Genomic DNA, 17,692 nt, shown 5'->3' with positions numbered 1-17,692 from the left:
CACACGGCGAACATAACTGACCACACAGGGGAAGCATGAGGTTTTTTTCTGCAGATCTTCTTATTACTTACCAATCTCCTTTGTAGGTGCTAGAATTCACAATGTCTTGAAACCAGGATGCCTAAAATGAAGCAGTGAGTAGAGATATGTCAATTTAATCCCCATCATCACTGTAAAATGACTTCACTGAGTATATGGCATCCAATCAATGCATTTGTTCTAGTGCCATAAGAAATACATTTCAAAATTGAATTCTGCGTATTTCCAGCCTGAGGAGTTCAGAGACAGAAGTAGGTCACAAAGCATTCCAGCTCAGGCATGCTGTAGCTGCATGCATTTCCCAAGTATCTGCTGGCCCTGGACTCAGAAATGGAATGGAGCACTCAGCGCCTGACAGGTTTTAACCAATTTAAAGCAGTATGAGGAGAAGGTACAATTGCTGGTGAGGGACAGGACTTGTACGCATCTGCAGCAAAACAGCAAGACTGCAGATAATGCCTTTGGAGAGCAGTAACAGGGATACTGGTCTTGGAAAGCTGTGTATAACTTACTGAGGTTATTCCTGTGTCTGTCGCCACTGCAGTGGAAGGGAAAGGGCAGAGAATGAAAATTACACTATAAAACCCTAAAGCAGAGAATTCTGCCTCTGTATACACTGTCACCAGCAAGTCAGGTGTCCTGACTGAGACTCTGTTTTTACTGTTAATGGCTTTTGAGGAAGAAAAATAACAAAAAAAAAATCCCCAACAAAAACCAAAGAAAAAAACCCCTCAAAACTCAAAGGAAACCCTTCAAAAAAACCAAAACAACCCAGCAACAAGAGCCCTTTACAAATATGAAACAGCAATTCAAAGTGGTTGTGATAGATTGCTGCAATTCACGTGGGGTAAATGCAAATGCCCTGACTGGAAGTGGGAGCCCAAGAAAATGGAGATGATTTGAGGTGACACACAGTTTTACTGGAAGTGTCACATACACCTTCTTATTCAGACATTGCATCCATGTTCAGTTTCTTCTCACTTGAGGCTACACTCCATAGTCTAAACATGCTAAAAATACCTATATAATAATAGGACTAGTGAAGTTATTCAGGAGAAGGCAGATTTTCACCTAGATTGGTAGAACAGGGATGCAGAGTGAAATCTTGATTTGTTCAGTGGTCACTGAAGGGAAGGGAGCAATATGGGAAGGATTTGCTTCAGAGTTCTGTAAATGAGAATTCCAGAATGATATTTTTAAGTAAAATATAAGGGCTGGGAAAAAACCCACAAAACTTTAATAGTGAAAAATGCTTCATGAATTATGACTCAAGTTGGAAGTAACAGGCAGGTCCGTCCAACAGTAAATTTTCAATAGCATAGACAGAAAATGATGCTTTAATTTAGTTTCATTTTGCTGGTATTTACTTACCATGAGACTTCAACATGCAGAATTAATCACTAATTGCTACTTTTACAAGACTGTATGCACCATTTTCCCAAAGCAAGAGGTGTCCTTATGCATGGCAGAGTTTCAACCCAGAACTGAATGATTTCTAAGGTCCCTTTCCTACTCAAGCCATTCTGTGATTCTGTGATTTTAAATCCATAGACTGCCTTTCAGTTTTAATGATCCAGAATCCTGTCTGCTACATAAGTGTTATCAGAAGATAGAGGCACTACCTCATGCCCATACAGAGAACACCAACACCAAACATTCTTTATGAATCAGCAGAAGCACCAGTTCTGTTCATCTCAGTGGCAGAGGACTATAAATGTCAATAGCTTGTTTAAGGAGTGTTGGATGTTCTAAAGCCACTTGAGGCTTAAATGTTTCAATCTGTGAAAGAGCTGCACCACCAAGAGCAGCTGAAAAGTGGCCTTGAAACAACCAGCCTTACTATGGTGTTTAGACCTAAAAGTCTTTTGGATTATGTCACCTAGACCCAAAATTGACTTGCATGAATTAATGTACAGCAAACAGTATATACAGTGTTTCACTGAGATCCTGAGGGTAATGCTGGGCACCACAATGCCAAAATTTTATCCAAATCCCTATTAACTGGCCACAATGGAACTGGCAAAGTGGAAAACCATGGATTTCTACCAATCTCTCATCCCTTCTGATTGCAAAGACTGTATTTCTTAAGTATGGAGCTCAGTTTTACACCCATTCTTTATCTTTCTGTTTTAGCTTTGTAAAGCAGCTGACCGCTGTGTAAATTCACAGCTGTGTACAGCCAGCTTCCAAGATCAAAAGAAACCATCAGTCATCTGTGTGTGATACAGTAATGCAGGATTTGCTCTGAATTCCTAGCTTTCACTTCAGCTAGATTTTCACTTCTAACAAGTCCAAATGATTTATGTTCTGGTTTTGGCTGGGATGGTTAATTTTCTTTCTAGTAAGTAGAATAGTACTGTGTTTTGAATTTAGTATGAGAATGTTGAAAATGCACTGATGTTTTTGTTGCTAGAGTAAGTTTCTCATGCCTTGCCAGGAAGAGAGCTGAGTGGCACAAGAATTTGAGGGAGTCACATAAACCAGCAAAAATGATAGTTCCAGACCTTATGGCATCATGCTGAGGATATACCTGTGGAGAAGGTGGGCTGGAGGCCATGCTCAGGGATTGCCTAGAAATCAGTCAGCAAATGGTAAGCAACTGTATCGTGACTCACTGGTTTTGTAGATTCTCTATTATTGTTATTATCATCATCATCATCATCATCGTAATTTTCTTCCTTTCCTGTTTATTCAACTGTCCTTATCTGAATCTACAGTTTTCTAATTTTTACTCTTCTGATTGTCTCCCCCATCCCATAAGAGGGGAGTGAGTGGCTGGGTAGTGTTTGATTGCCAACTGTGGTTAAACAATGTCACATAAAACACTTAAAAGTGTCAAATACTCCATCACAGCCTTTCAGCTGCTCAGTGTAGTTGGAAAAAAAGGATGCCAATTCCTTTTCATCATTCAGTGGAATAACAAAATTCTACTACAAAAATAATAAAAATTGGGAGTTTTCTTATAACTCATTTTTATGGCTTAACTTTTACATCTATTTGTGTGTTCTTCCACAGTTACTTCCAGTGTGAATGTGTGCCATCCCAGACCTTAGCAATAGTCAGGTAAGATGTACAAGTCCTTCCCTGCTACCAATGTGCTTTTTGCATAGAGGACTGTTAGAGAAAAAAGGGCATAATTAGGCTTAGCCTACCTTCATTTGTATTTAATATAATCATCACTCAAAGTCTCCTTGTTTTCGTGATCCCTACTGATTTTAAATTGCAGGTGATAATTATAATGCTTTTAAAAATCTTATTTTTAATAAAACATTTAAATTTCTGGCAAAGCAATTTTCTGCAAATAAACAAAGATTTAAGTGCTTTTTTTTTTTTTTCCTAGAACAACTTGAAAATCAGTCCTGAAATTAGTATATATGTGTATGTGTGTTGGGAATTAATCAACTTAGGTCCTTTAATAGTCTAATCAGGGACTAAAGAATTCATTCTTTACAGGAAAAAAAGACTTTTGTAATTAGTCTCTGCTATGCTTATAAGTCATAATGAAATAAGCCTTGTGAAACTTTGGTAAGTAATAGAGGGATTATGGAATTATATTGTGTCAGAACTAGATTTTGTTTTGTGCAATTCCTTCTAAGGTGAAACATGGAAGAGAACAAAGAACTCTACAGGTGAACCAGGTTTTCAAGGTTCTTTTTTCCACTTATTTATCTGAAATGCAGGTATCTCTAAAATGAAAATGCATGGGGTTTTTTTAGAGCATTTGTTCTGATACACTGAATTACTGAAGTATCTTAAACAACAAATTCCTTTTTAAATGAAATCATATTTCTAACACAGTGGACAGACACCTAACTTTCAGTAGTAGCCAAGAAAACAATTCCACTCTGACAAGGTGCAATCAGGAGGAAATTTTATGTAACACTGCAAGTAATAAATAAATTATGCATAGCAAGACTAAATTCAGAATAAGTATACTGTGAAACAAAATACATTAGAATAATTGAAGAAAGAATTAATTACAGAGTTAGGATATAAACAGTAATGCATCTCAGGCAGAAGCAAACAACAAAATTGAAGGAAAGATAATTGTGGGCCAAGTTTGTTCAAGAGAAACAACACTTACAGGTGGGCAAATTCATCTGATCTCAAAGGATGACAGTTTACTTGCAGAGAACCAGCACAAGCTTTATTCATGTTAGATCCTACCAGAAAGGATGGCATTGGATATACTGTGTTTGTACGTATGGCTTGAGCTCTGGACAGAAGTGCATTTTACTGAGGGAACTAGCTCCCTCTACACCTTTCTGATATTCTAATTGCAATTCTACAGCCACTTAAGCAGAGGATGTTTTCACAAAAGAGCAAAATTTGAATAATTTCTTTAAATCTTGAAGTGGCAGAAATTCACTAATACATAAGCCTGTAACTGTGTGGAAATTTCTTAAGAAAGGTAATTTGCAAAACTACTAGGGAGGTGTTCCCCAATCTTAGAGTAAGTAAACAGCATATCTGGTAAACTGAAACTTCACAGCAGAAAATTCATCTTGGCATCACAAGTTAATTGACACCTGCATTAATTATGTTGTGAACTCTTAAAGCACCACACCACATTCCCTTGCACTTCCAATATGTAACCAAACACAACACACGTAAGCAGTTAACTTACCATTCTGACTAAAAACTCAACCTTAGCTACGTAACATTCTCTATAAACACATTTACAGATACAAACTGTTATTCTGCATATAGGAAACTATGATGCAGGAATCTTATTTCTACATGTGATCTGAAATGAAATTAAAAACGAGCATCTCTTCTGGTTAAATGTCAAAGTGCAAAGGAGATGGCTGTGGAACCAGAGAGCGAATACACTTGGGTAATTTGGTATCGAAAAGTTCCTCAGTTTTAAACATGTGGAGAAAGTCATGCTTTACATTAACTGACACTTCACTTCTGATTCACAGCTTCATCCAAATCACACATCTCATCAAGAACAAAGCTGTCGCACAGGTGGGTCTAACTTTGCAAGGCATTACAGTAGATGTAGGAAGTTATATTTAGGTGGAAGTCTATACGTGATTTTTAGTGATGCTCCTATGGCTGTTTGTACTATTTCATGAAAGTTAGATGGGAAGGACATTTGGGAGGCATCTAGTAACTAGTAACTACAACTTCCTTGTATGAAGAGTCCACCTAAACATTTTCCAGATCATCCCTACAATACTGACCTCATTAAGAAAGGGAGATGTTATCTCCCTCTTCAAGCCTCTTCTGGGAAAGAAATAGTTGCAATAAATCTTTTCACTGGAAGGATTTACTGATTTACTGCATTGAATTTAATATTGCAAATCTAAAACAAGTCTCCCAGAAGTTTACAAGTGGTAGAATTTTTTTTGAAGGGGGGGGGCAGATTTTTGATGAAGAAATGTATCTTTTCCACATCCATATACTGATGTAATACTTCTGAAGTTAAGTTGTCAGAATTTCAGGATTGAGGATTTACCCGAATATAAGGTACTTAAATGCAAAGCACTAGAGGTCATTAGGCAAAAATTCAGTAAAAAAAACCCCAAAAAACCCAAACCAAAAAAAAAAACAAAAAAACCCAACTTCAATTTGCTTTTGCTGCATCAAAATGGGTGAAGGTCTGAAACTTGGCACATAGGCTTAAAATTGCCTGTAATGGCTCAATCCAATGATCTCCTATAAAGTAAACTATCCCAACCTCTGTCAACCAGCCCTAGCTGTTTTGTTTACTTTTTTGCTGGCTCAGGTGGCACTTGTCCAACTATGCAGTGAGCAATTTCAGCATTTCCAAGCAGCACTAATCCTACTAACCCCATCAGGGTAGAAGGTAAGAGGTGAGCAAGTGAATGGTCATGTAAGAGCCAGGATTCATAGCCAGAAGCATGGAATGCAGAAGAAAACTTCTTTGAACAGCACATGCCATTTCTTCAGTTCTAGAAATAGTATGGATTATTATCCTTAAGAAGAAAGAGGAAGCTAACACAGTTATCTTTGTTGGTAATATCAACTTCTGTTAAGGGGATCAAGGGGATGGACAGCTATGAAGTACTCCAAAGTAGACATCAAATAATTCAGTTTTCAGATTATCAGGCAAGGGTTATGCAGTTTTGTGGTCTACTGGTATACTTCAAAATAATGCCTCATTAATTTGTGCATAAGCTGTTCTCTCTCTGGTACAGCTTATGTAATTTACTGAGGAAAAAAGGAAAGTACATCCCTAGGACAACATGACTCACTGAAACTGTCCTTTTTATCTCCCTCCTCCTTTACCAAAGACAGTGCAGCTAACCTCCCAAAGCCATCAAAGGTATTTGTCTATGTTGAAGAATACTGCAGCTTACTGACATTTATAGCATAAACTATGCTTGTATTCTGCAGCCAAAGCCTACTTGAAATAATACTCCAGTCTCATCCAGAAACCATGGCAAGGCTTTCAATTTTTAAGCTGTCATATCTGACAGAGCTGTATTATCTTTAATCTTTCAAGAGAAAATACTCTCAATAGAGAACTGCACATGAAAAATAGAAATAGATTAATTCCCCTTTAAAGACTGCAATATTTAGTCAGAAGAGCTTACACAGAAATTGAGCAGTAACCTTAACTGTGGCACACTGCAAGAAACTAAAATGGAAGTACATTTTAAAAAGTGAACTAATTACAAATTATGGGGAGGTCAGATCTCTGCTTTTCACACCAAGAGGACAAAGCTAGAAGACAGTCTGAAATGAGCTTTATGGTTATTTTTCAGTATAAACTAATTTTGAAGTGTAAGTTTGGTATGCACTAGATACAATAAGCTAATTCAAGGACAAATAAAGGTCTGAGCATAAGTCACAAAAAATTATACCAAAATTGGTAGAAAGAAAGGCAGTGCATCCCAGAACAGTAAATTGAGTCTTGGTTTCCTTAACTCCTTGCTATTCTTTGTTTTGCCTTGACATAAATAATGTCCTCTTACCTGCTGTGGCAACTTCGTACAAATAAAACCAAGGAACAAGAGGTTATCTTTAGCAGCATAAATCAAATCTGACTATTGTGACTCTGACATCATTAACAAAATCCAAGACCAAATATACTTATTGCAACCATTTTTTGTATCTTTGATTTTATATTTCTTGGATCTGTTTTTTAGTTAAGCTTAAAGAATATAACTTTATATCCCCATCATAAATCAAACATCATGGATGTCTTTAAATATTCTGAAAGGCTCTTAGTGGATACTAAGTATTTTAGATAAAGAATCAGAGAAATGTAGATCTGGAAGAGATTTCAAAAGATCACCCATCTCTGCACACAGGCAATATGAAATATACTACAGTCCATCCCTATGAGATGTTTCATAAACCTCTTCTTAAAACTTCTATAATGGAAATTTAACAACTCCCATGGGAAGCATATTTTAGTGTATCACTACCCTTATAGTTGGAAAGTTTCTCTAGCTTGTCTTTGCTACAAATATAGGTTTACTTAAGTGGATACTAAGAGAAACTTTCCAATTATAATGATCATGAAGTATCCCCAAGTCTATATCAAGAAGCCACTATAATTTTCAAAGACATTCTGGTGTTTGATACGCATACAGTTATTTATAGTTTCACGTTCTTCTGATTAAAAAAACGATTTCAGTAGTTTTTCAGTAACAGAACTGAAACCAGAATTTCTTTTCTGAGACTGAGTTCACCTTTAATTCTTTAATTGACAGGACAAATATGTAATGCCGGTGTTAAACAACTATTCTGGATTATGTCGTATATTTTTGTATTAGTTGTTAAAAGCCCAGCACAAAATAATGATAAAAAAGAAAAAAAATCAAAACATGTAGAACAAAAGTGGTCTTTCATTTAAAACTCAAGGATGGAGCTCCATATTCTACTCCAGCAGGAAGTCCTGACTTTAAACACATGCCATAATCTGTTTCTATCTCATCTTTAAAAGGACACTAAATATTCATTTATATTAGAAGTTTAATGAAGATGCTTGTATGCAAAATATTTCAAATGCTAACACGAGGAGTGCTGCTTCTTAACAGGTTCATAAGATGATACAGGAACATGGCATGTCTCTAAGAAAATCTGACAGGAAGCAAAGAACAAAAGAGCAAGTAAGATACCACTTCTCCCAGATAGGTATTTTGGTACTGGCTTCTATATAAATTGACTTCTGTCTGCTCATAATGTCTTGATTGTGTTCCTAAATCAGTGCGTGATTTATAATGAATTAAACTGATTCATTTCAGTATCAGAAGTACAAAAGCCACAGAAGTGATACACTCTGCAACTGTGTTAAAGCTACCATAAAGGTAAATTGCTCTATTTCAGGCTTCCTGAAATCAGGGCATTCTGACATACCAGTTATTTAGAAAGCTACCTTTAGACAATCCAGTCGAGATACAACGAAACTGATATACCATTTCATTTCATGGTTTGTTTAAACATGCACAGAATGGTTAATGTTCTGTTCTCTCATGTTACTACTTTGAAGTAATCCTCATCTAAATTCAGACTATATTTATATTTTTAAAGCACAAATCTGGTTTATTTTCAGCATTGTTCTAGCACAGTCTATATTTGCATCAAAAAGGCTTGAGGCAGCACATGTCATGTTTTGCATAAAATTATTTTTCTACTATGGTAACAAATTTCTTGCTGCCATGGGATTCTTGTGATATTTTTCCCTTCATAATTTTTTTAAAAATAAATAAATTAAAAAAAAAAACCCATAGAGAGCGCAAATAGAAGCAAAATTTCATCTTATAGTCACTATTTCACATTCTACATTATATCCCCAATCAAAAAATGTTTTGTTTTACAAATATTATTTGTATAGATACAATATTGTTTCAGGCTTTCAGTCGTGAGAACAATTATACTGCGTGGCTACTGGAAATACCCTGCCTTTAGCCTTGTTATGCACCTGAGATGTGTGAAACTGTTTCAATTACAAATATATTACAGAAGACGTAGGGCCTGATCTTGCAAATGTTAAAAGCATCCTACAACAGCCATTTGCCAGTGATAAGGAAGAACAGATATTGGAGGTGCAGGATTATCCCAAATCAGGCCTTAAGTGTTAAGTGCATACAACCACATTATATGGTGACATCTCAAAGTAAAATCCTGTATTTTTATGTAATGCAGAAGTAACACACACAACTTACATATAGTAATAATTTATTCTGAAATGTTCATTTTAGTCTCTGTTGAGACATCACCCACGTCTCATTAATAAAAGAGCAGCCATCTCACCTCAAATACCAGAATATACAACAAGTTACAGCATAGCAAAAAAAATCTACCTACTTTAAGATAAAATCTAATTCAGGTAAAATAATTTTGTTCAAGGTTTTACAGTTACACAGTTGTTTTTTTGTTGTTTTTTTTTTCTTTTTCAGAGCACAAAGAAAGTGTAAATTGTTACACCATAACTATCTATGCACATTATGTGACCACAGAAATGTTAATCATTACTTCATAAAATGAACCATCAGCTCCATTCATGCAGAAAAGCAGGCTAGGAAAGCTTGTTCAGCGGAAACCATATTACTGTGAATTTCACAGCCACATGATTAATTATTGGGTTAGATGAACTCACAAATACTAAACATGAATATATTTTTTTTTGCATAAATAATACCAATTCTTCCCTGATGTAGTTTAGTTGGTCTGTAATCTAGAAATTATTGGTAAAGCAATATGACTGCATCATTTCTATTGTGCTATTCTATTTCAATGATAAGCAATATTCAAAGGATAATGGGATGAGATGCATGTTAAACATGGGAATACATGTTAAACATACTGTACAAATACACTTGCTTTAGCAATTTTATTCCAAACTGTCAATCAGGTATTCCTGCAAAATATCACCAGTGGAGACAAAGTATACTATCAAATATGGCTTCCAGAACAAGGACCATCTAACAGGAATCAAAGCTATTTACAACAAATAAAAACAAAACAAAACAAACAAACAAACAAAAAAATCAATCCCCATTTTTCTTGTTTCATTTGAAACAAAGTTTCTAAGTAGCTGCTGTATATAATACATCAGTTTTGCTTTTTGTTGCACTTAAACAGAAGTTACCAGGTAAGAGCCAGAGTGACGTTTAGGGCTTTGTGTTCCACTGGAGTCAGTGTTTTCAGACTTGGTGTCACGTTTCTTGGTGCTGTTATTCACCGGGGTTGGTATCTGTGAGGGCCGAGCAGAGCTATTGTCCATGCTGCTCTTCCTGCGGCTCGGGTTGTAGTTGAAAGGAGTCACCCTTGCTGCCACAGCACCGATGGGGGAGCTGTGCTTGCTTGAGCTACTGGAACTGAACGGAGTACGCTCGCTAACAGTACTTTCATTAATTTCTGGTGCAGGAACGGGATTATTCTGCAGAGGCTTTGTTTCAGTGCCTTTCTTGTCTGGACTGTCTATCTGAAAGAAAGAGTTCAGACGGTTTTCTAAGCCAACGGTACGAACAGGACCACCTCCATTCCCTGGGGTTTGCTTTTCTTGAATCTCTTTAGGATCTTTACCATTCATACCCCCTTTCTCTGAAATACTGTCAATAACAGGGGGAGTATTTCCAGTTGGGGACCTTCCAGATCGAGGGTTGTTAATTGGGCAGTCCTCTATCCTCACCCACACATCCTCTGTCTTAGAGACAGCTGGAGCCATCTGATAGATGAGGGTTTTGGAATCAGAGCCATTTGCAGCACCTGAAGAAGAATGCTGAGGATCATTCATTATCTGAGGAATTTCATTTTCTTTTATTTTTCTCCAAGTACCTTTTGCTGGTGCTTGGCTTTCTTTGCTTTGCTTGTGTCCAGGGAGAGAACCTCCATGCTGCTTTTCATCTTCACTTTTTGCCTTTTCACTGGATTCTGAAGAAGCTGACAGAATTGAGGAGGAACTTCCAGTTCTCCGCCAAGTGCTTACACGAGGAAGTGATGAGGAATGCTTACTGTGCTCACGCTTCCACGTTCCTGATCTGTTGATCAGCAGCCTAGATGGACTCTCAGAATGGGAACGAGCTATGTCATGACGCTTTGCTGGTCTCCCATCATATTCTATGGTAGGGCTCTGATTAGGGGCTAATTTTCGCCAACCACCACTCTGGACAGGTGAATGAGTGGATAAAGACATATCAGGAAGAGAAGGACTTAAAACTGGGGTCTGTAGTTGGGACCTTGTGGGAGAATCTGGCCTGGAAGGTGACAGAGATTCAAATGAAGCTGACTCTTCTAATTTCCGTCTCAGAGTAGGGCTTGGAGCCTCTTTAATGAAAGTTGACTGACGAACGAGAACAGGTCTCTCAGATCTGTCAGATTCACTTCCACTAGACTTTGTGGATGGCATTCTGGATAGGTCAGTCTTTTTGTTTGATCCACCAGCACTGAGAGTTTGGTTTAACCCCTTTGAAGCAGATTCACTTCGTGGAATGCTACTGGTACTCTTAGGTAAGGCAGTTTGCTTTGTAAGGTTTTGCTGGCTCATCTGCCTGCCTGGTGGTGTGTATGACATTCTACCTGAACTTGAGGATTTAGTTGAAGCCGTGCTAGGAGATGATGTTCTTGGCAACTGTGATAGTTTGTTGGGAGGACTAATACCATTTCTTCCTGGGGAAATGGAGCTTCGTCCAGGAGATTGCAGAGGCCTACTTAATGGCTGCTGTTGAGGTCTAGAAGGAGTGGAGTCTCTAGATCCTGATCTAGAAGGTCCTTTACTTGATCCACTCTGGTTCAACCCTGATGGCTGCCTAGTCACAGGAGCTGGCTCAGGTTTCACTGATGATTTGGCTCCTCTTGGAGAACTAGTCAAACTCTGGCCTTCACTGGGACTCTTGGAATTCATGTTTTTGAGAGGGGGTCCTTTTTTCGAAACAGGACTAGTACTTGAAGAACTATTTCGAACCCCTGGAATATGGATCATTGTTCTGCCACGTGAAATTGAAGGCACACTTGTCTGTTGTGGTTGCTTCAAACTTGAAACTTCTGAATTAGAGCGTGCTTTTCCTGTGATCATACTTTTATACACTTTCTTCCCTCCTTTGATTCCCCTACTTTCTGATTCTACTTTTTTAGACTCCAGTGTACTCTTCTCTCCTGGCTTAATAATTCTTGGACCTTTATTACTAGTGAAAGGTTTTTCTTCTTGGTCTGGGGTAAGATGAAATGGTGACCCTAGAGAAATACCAGATTTTAATGAAAGGATAGAGTCAGAGTCTGATGAAGCTTGTCTAGACAGCGATGCAGCAGCTGCAGCTTGATGCAAGCTACTAACTATAGAATTTGCACCTTCTTGTATAGCTTTCCAGTCAAAGTTTTCTGAATCAGGTGAAAAACCATGTTCTGAATCTGGCCTCTGTATCTCTCTTAAATCCAGTGTTAAATCTTCTGCTAGTATACCACCTGTGTTTCTGGAATTATTTTTTTCACTATCACTCTTCATTCTTGAGGGCTTTTTCTTTTTAGGCATAGCAGAACTAATGCACTCCTGCAGAAGATCATCTTCTGAGTCAATGCTAAGAGAACTCAGAGAGCTGTTTCTAGAGAAGCACACAGGAGTATCTTCAACATGAAATGATTTAGGTGCATAACCAGAAGTCTGTGGTCTGTTGGATTCCACCTGTGGCTCAGGAGCCTCAGGACGTTTTGGAGGTTCCCCTTCTTTGTTGTTATTGTTTTCTTGATCAATATCACTGAGGGAGCTAAGAGATGAATTGCGAGAAAAACAAACAGGTGTGTTTTCAATAGCAAAATTCTGCATTTTTTCATCCGTAGCTGCTCCTCTGTCTGGAATATCTTTAGTTGACTGAGAGAAAGTCTTTGTCTGGCTTCTGCCCATTGGGTGTTTTTGACAAACTTGTGTCCTATTACTTGGCTGCTGATTTGAAGACTGTTCTGCATTAGAGCACTCTTTACTTTCAATTTCCTTTCCTTCTTTTCCTTTTCTTAATTCTGCCTTCTCCCTTGAAAGGTCAACATCATCATCATCAAAATCTAATGAACTCAGGGAATCATTCCGTGAAAAACAGTAAGGAGTTCCCTCAATAGGCGTATAATGATGAGGGGAATCAAATGCAAAGCTTCCTCTTGCACGCTCTTCATTATTTGGCAATTTGTCATGAATCTCTCTTGAATTATTTTTAAGGTTCTGTTTCTTTGCATCTCTGTTCTCTAGATAGCCTCTTTCATTACTAGCATTGCTTTTGGGTTCTATGCTTTTTCGCACACGTGCTCTGTATTCATTGTTTTGGGAAACAGGCTTTACTGGTGATGTTGGCTTCTTTTTCTCACCTTCTGGTTGGTTTTTATTACTTGGAGATGAAGATGCTTGTTGAATTTGATCCATTATCTTCTTCACTCTGAAAGGTTTATGACTTTTTCCTTTTGGCATAGCTGAGTTAATGCACTCAGCTAGAATATCACCCTCTTCTGTTTTGTCGTCATCCAGGCTAAGGGGAGTCACAACTGAGCTTTTTGCTCTCTGAGAATCATCAGTACTTCTGCCTTCTGTAGGAATGGTGTCCCGCTTTTCAAACTCCCCTGACTCCGCTCCCACACCCACATTGTCTGCATTGGCCAGCTCACTTGGGGGGGATTCTATTGTCAAGTCACTCAGAGATGTAGCTGTTGAAAAATTTATTGGTGTACCCTCAACACAATATACCCGTGGCATATCATCTCCTGGTGTAAAAGTCACGTGCTTTTGTGATTGCAGTCTGCTTTGTGAAGGCAAAAGTTTGTAAACTGGCAACTGGCTAGGCTTTCTGGCTACAGGAGGAGGTATTTTCGGAGCAGACGCTTGAGAAGGCTTTTTGGCTTTGCGTGAAGACTTCGTTGGCATTGCAGAAATAATACACGCTTCCAGGATTTCAATATCATCATCAGAATCATCCAGAATGTCTTTTTCTGCTTCAGCTGGCTTCTCTGGTTTCTTCTCCTGGTTATCCTTAGTATCATCTGACTGTTCAGGTTCTGCTTCATTTCCATGCTCATTTTCATGAACTGGAGGCATAATTCTTAACTCTGCATCCTTCTGTATAAATGGCTCATCAAGGCTCAGAGCACTCAGGCTAGAAGAGCAAGAAAACCCATCCGGTGTGCTTTCTGTGGCAAAATGTAATAGTGTATCAGCATCTGGCAGTACCTGAACTCTTTGAACAGCTGCATTTACAGCTGCCTGTCTAGGACCAGGCTCTCTTTTCTCTGTAGTAGATGCTTTTCCTTTAGGTACCTCTCTTTTAACTTGACCTCCTTGAGCAGGCGGTGGTGTTTTACTTCTACTTGGAGGCATTGTTTGTCCAGGGCTGTCTGGAAGGTCACTGGGACTTATAATACCACTTACTATTCCACTGCAAGGCTCACTTTGAACTGAACTAGCAATTGAACGGCTTTCAAAACTATCCAGGGAACTTACAGAAGTACATCTGCTGAACATGAGTGGTGTTTCCTGTACATAGTGTTCTGGTGGGCTTTTAGGAGTTTGGGCACCACTCTTTGAGGGAGATTTGGCACCTGAAGAAAATTCAACAGCTTTATGTCTAGAGGAATCAGAAGGAGACAAGCTAGAAGTCTGAAGTCTAGTGGATTTTGTTCTGATGTGTTGTGCTGTTGATGTGATTTCACTTGCTGCACCTTCTGTAGGTAGAGCCCCACTGTTCTCCTTCAGTTCTGCAATCTGCAGTGTGTTATTGGCATCTGTGCCACGTGCAGATTGATCACGTCCTATTTCATCTTCAGCTGATGACAAGGATGACAAAGAGCTACACCTTGAAAAACATATTGGTGTATCTTCCACACAGTAAGTTTGTATAGTTTCCTGATTAATAGAGGGAGTCTTACACGAGGCGTTCTTCTGTGCATGACCACTTCTGCTCTGTGCAGAGCTTGGGTGAAGCTGGTTCTGCCTCTTTGAACCAGCTGAGGGGGCTGATGTGCTCCCACTGCTTGGGGCAATATGGTCAGTTTTACTGAGTTGCACTGAAGAAGTCTTTGGAATAGTAAAAGATGGCTTCTGAGAAGGTGCTGGAACTTCTGTTGAATATTTTAAACTATAATCAATAGGCTGATCAACATGCTGTTCCTCTTCATTGTACTTTATGCTGTAATTAGTTGGTCTGTCTTCCTCTTCATGTTGTTCCTCCTCAGAATAACGTTCACTATAGTTGGTTGGCTTATCATCATCATAATCATCAACCTGGCACAAAGACTGGTTTACTTTCTGATTCATTCCAAGAGCTGGGCCTACTCTGTTCTGATCTGAGCCACTGGATCCTCTTGATCTAAAGGAAGAAACACACTCTTGCTGTCCAAAAGGTGTCTGATATTTCATGTGTTTATCCTCTCCACTTTCAGTATACACAGGGTAGGCTGCATTTTGGTTCCTTGACTGTCTTTGCTCATTTTGTTTTATTTCATCATCTATTATATGCTTAGGCCTTGCCCATCTTTCATTCTGGGAGGGACTTTGCCTTCCAGAATTTAACTGCTCATCTGAATATTTAAGACTATAATTAATAGGAGTGTCTAGTTCTCCATCATTGTCATCCATGTGATTTGCACTATGAATCTTGTGTGCCAAGTCAGCTGGATATTGGCCATAACTACAGAATTTGCTTTCATCATCTTCGGAGTAAGACTCAATGGAAGGTTTCATTTGGCCTCTTTTACCATAGCCATCGCTGCTGCTGACACTATTTAAACTATCATTTGAAGCTCTTTTGTATTCCATTTTTGTATAAGGCACAGGACATGTCCTGTTTGAGTTCTCAGATTTTGGAAAGTATGTATTTGAGTGAGTATGGGTAGAGGCTGATCTCCTCTGGGCATTTCTGTCTTCTGTCAAACAGTGTATTTCAGAAGTGGAACCAGAACTTCTGTCTTCCTGTGGAATGTGCATGCTTGTTACTTCTTCCATAACTTTGGCAATCTGAGCTGCAGCAGTAGAAATCTGCATTCCTATTCTCTTAGAGGAACTCCCAGTACTCTCTGCAGCTTGATGATAGGTATTTAAACCTACTGTTCGATCCCTTTCAACACTCCTGTCTTTCTCAGACCGAGAATTTTCTGTGTTTCCTCTATTGGAAGAGGAGGAGGCAGGCAATACCGTAGTATTTACGGTATATGGTGAGAGCACAGTCACATTGCCAGCATTAAAGCTCTCTGACCTGCACACCCCATCGTCGTGGCGGCTGGCATCCAGCACATACTCACTGTATATATTTTGCTTATGTCTCTGCTTATTGCGGTGAGATGCTTTCGGGCTTAAGTTATCAATGTTGTCAAAAGTCTCTGATAAATGCTGAGCATCTAATTCTGCTTCTAGTGCCTTTTGCTTTCTGACATGGAGGGATGGGAGGCTTGATCCTGGAGACATGATGTTAGCATCTTTGTACTTTGCTGGCCTGTTTGCCATGAGGTTCCGTAGAGCTGCAGCACTACCCATGGCTATCATTTTGTGTTTAGAGTGAATCAGGTTTTTCAGCATGCTCACGGCTCCCATGTCCCACAGCGCCTCCTGATCCTTTGCATTTCGAGCAGAGAGATTCCACAGGGTCCCACATGCGTTACTAACTATTGTCAAACTGTGTGACTTCAAGTGTTGTAACAAGGTTTGTAAGCAGCTGTTCTCTCGCAAGATTTGCCTGGGGTTGAGTAATTGAAAACAAACATCTGTAAGTGGCATTTCAAAAGGATAAGAGACAAAGCAAAACAGAAACCTATTCTTCTAGAAATTAGTTTTGCCCTTACAAAGGATAATTAGGAATTCTCCTGTGCAAATAACTTGTATTTCCACTAGCTTTTATCTGAATGCTAACAAAATCCTATTACAAATATGAATAGTTAGCTTTTAGTACAGTTCATCATTAGCAAGCAGCAGCTCTTAATCTGTTTGCACATTCCTGTTATCTAAGTGAAATACCCACTTCATCAAATGTACTACAAATTAACTGTTTTTAATTACTATACTTAATACATGCATTCATATTAAGGCTTGGTCATAGAAACTATCTAATAAATATACATGTAGAACAATTAAAATTGTCAGAAGTGTACCCACCTATGGTCCTCATTAGTAGCAATTAGGCTAGAAACATTTCTTAGTATTCCTCCTCCACTTTCTATGATGGCTAAAGTGTTTGTTTGGCTCCGGTATGTCAGTGTGCCAACCAGAAATGCAAGAGCACCATCAACAGCACATATGTCAGCTTTATTCCCAGTGCAGTGAGCTGACAAATTCCATAAGGCACTCAGAACGCTTTTCAGGGTGGATTCCTAGGAAAACAGCAACATGACAGGAGAAGTTTTGAGCTATTGACCTTAAGCTCTCAGAAACTTCATTAAGTTAGCTTCAAGGAGCTGTGTACGCTCCAATTCTGTTTTCTGGGGTGGTAAGGTGCAGGCAGCAGTGCACATGTATTTTGTTTACTTTGCTCCTTCCTTCAGCCATGGATTTGGTACTGCCTGCCTCAGAAGTATCAGAAATATGTGCCTCAATACTTGTTTGCTGTCACAATGATAGAAGGGCTTGAAGAACAGTTGGCAGCAGTCTCTGGGATGGAATATACTCTCATCTACATACCAAAAAAGTTGTAGATGCCTACTAACTAACTCAAAAGAGCTTTTATTAAATGACAAAATTATAAAAAAGACTATTTTAACAGCACAGCTCATG

The 17,692-nt window shown here is 38.6% G+C and overlaps 1 protein-coding gene across 3 annotated transcripts in view; it reads right to left on the bottom strand.

Annotated features, from left to right (window-relative positions):
* Positions 1-3,893: 3,893 nt before the first annotated feature.
* The window catches only part of APC (APC regulator of WNT signaling pathway), a 93,843-nt gene continuing 80,044 nt past the window's right edge, over positions 3,894-17,692 (bottom strand). For all 3 annotated transcript variants that reach the window (XM_036403174.2, XM_036403176.2, XM_036403175.2), the window contains exons 15-16: positions 17,078-17,292; positions 3,894-16,661 (exon numbers count right to left, since the gene is read on the bottom strand). In XM_036403174.2, the coding sequence (XP_036259067.1) occupies positions 10,097-16,661; positions 17,078-17,292 (6,780 nt within the window). In that variant the 3' untranslated portion in view covers positions 3,894-10,096. The remainder of the gene's footprint in view (positions 16,662-17,077; positions 17,293-17,692) is intronic.

The sequence above is a fragment of the Molothrus ater genome (assembly GCF_012460135.2).
Source record: "Molothrus ater isolate BHLD 08-10-18 breed brown headed cowbird chromosome Z unlocalized genomic scaffold, BPBGC_Mater_1.1 matZ_random_MA35, whole genome shotgun sequence".
Lineage (NCBI taxonomy): Eukaryota > Metazoa > Chordata > Aves > Passeriformes > Icteridae > Molothrus > Molothrus ater.
Note: the sequence above shows the minus strand (reverse complement) of the source record. Positions and strands in the feature narration are given on the sequence as shown.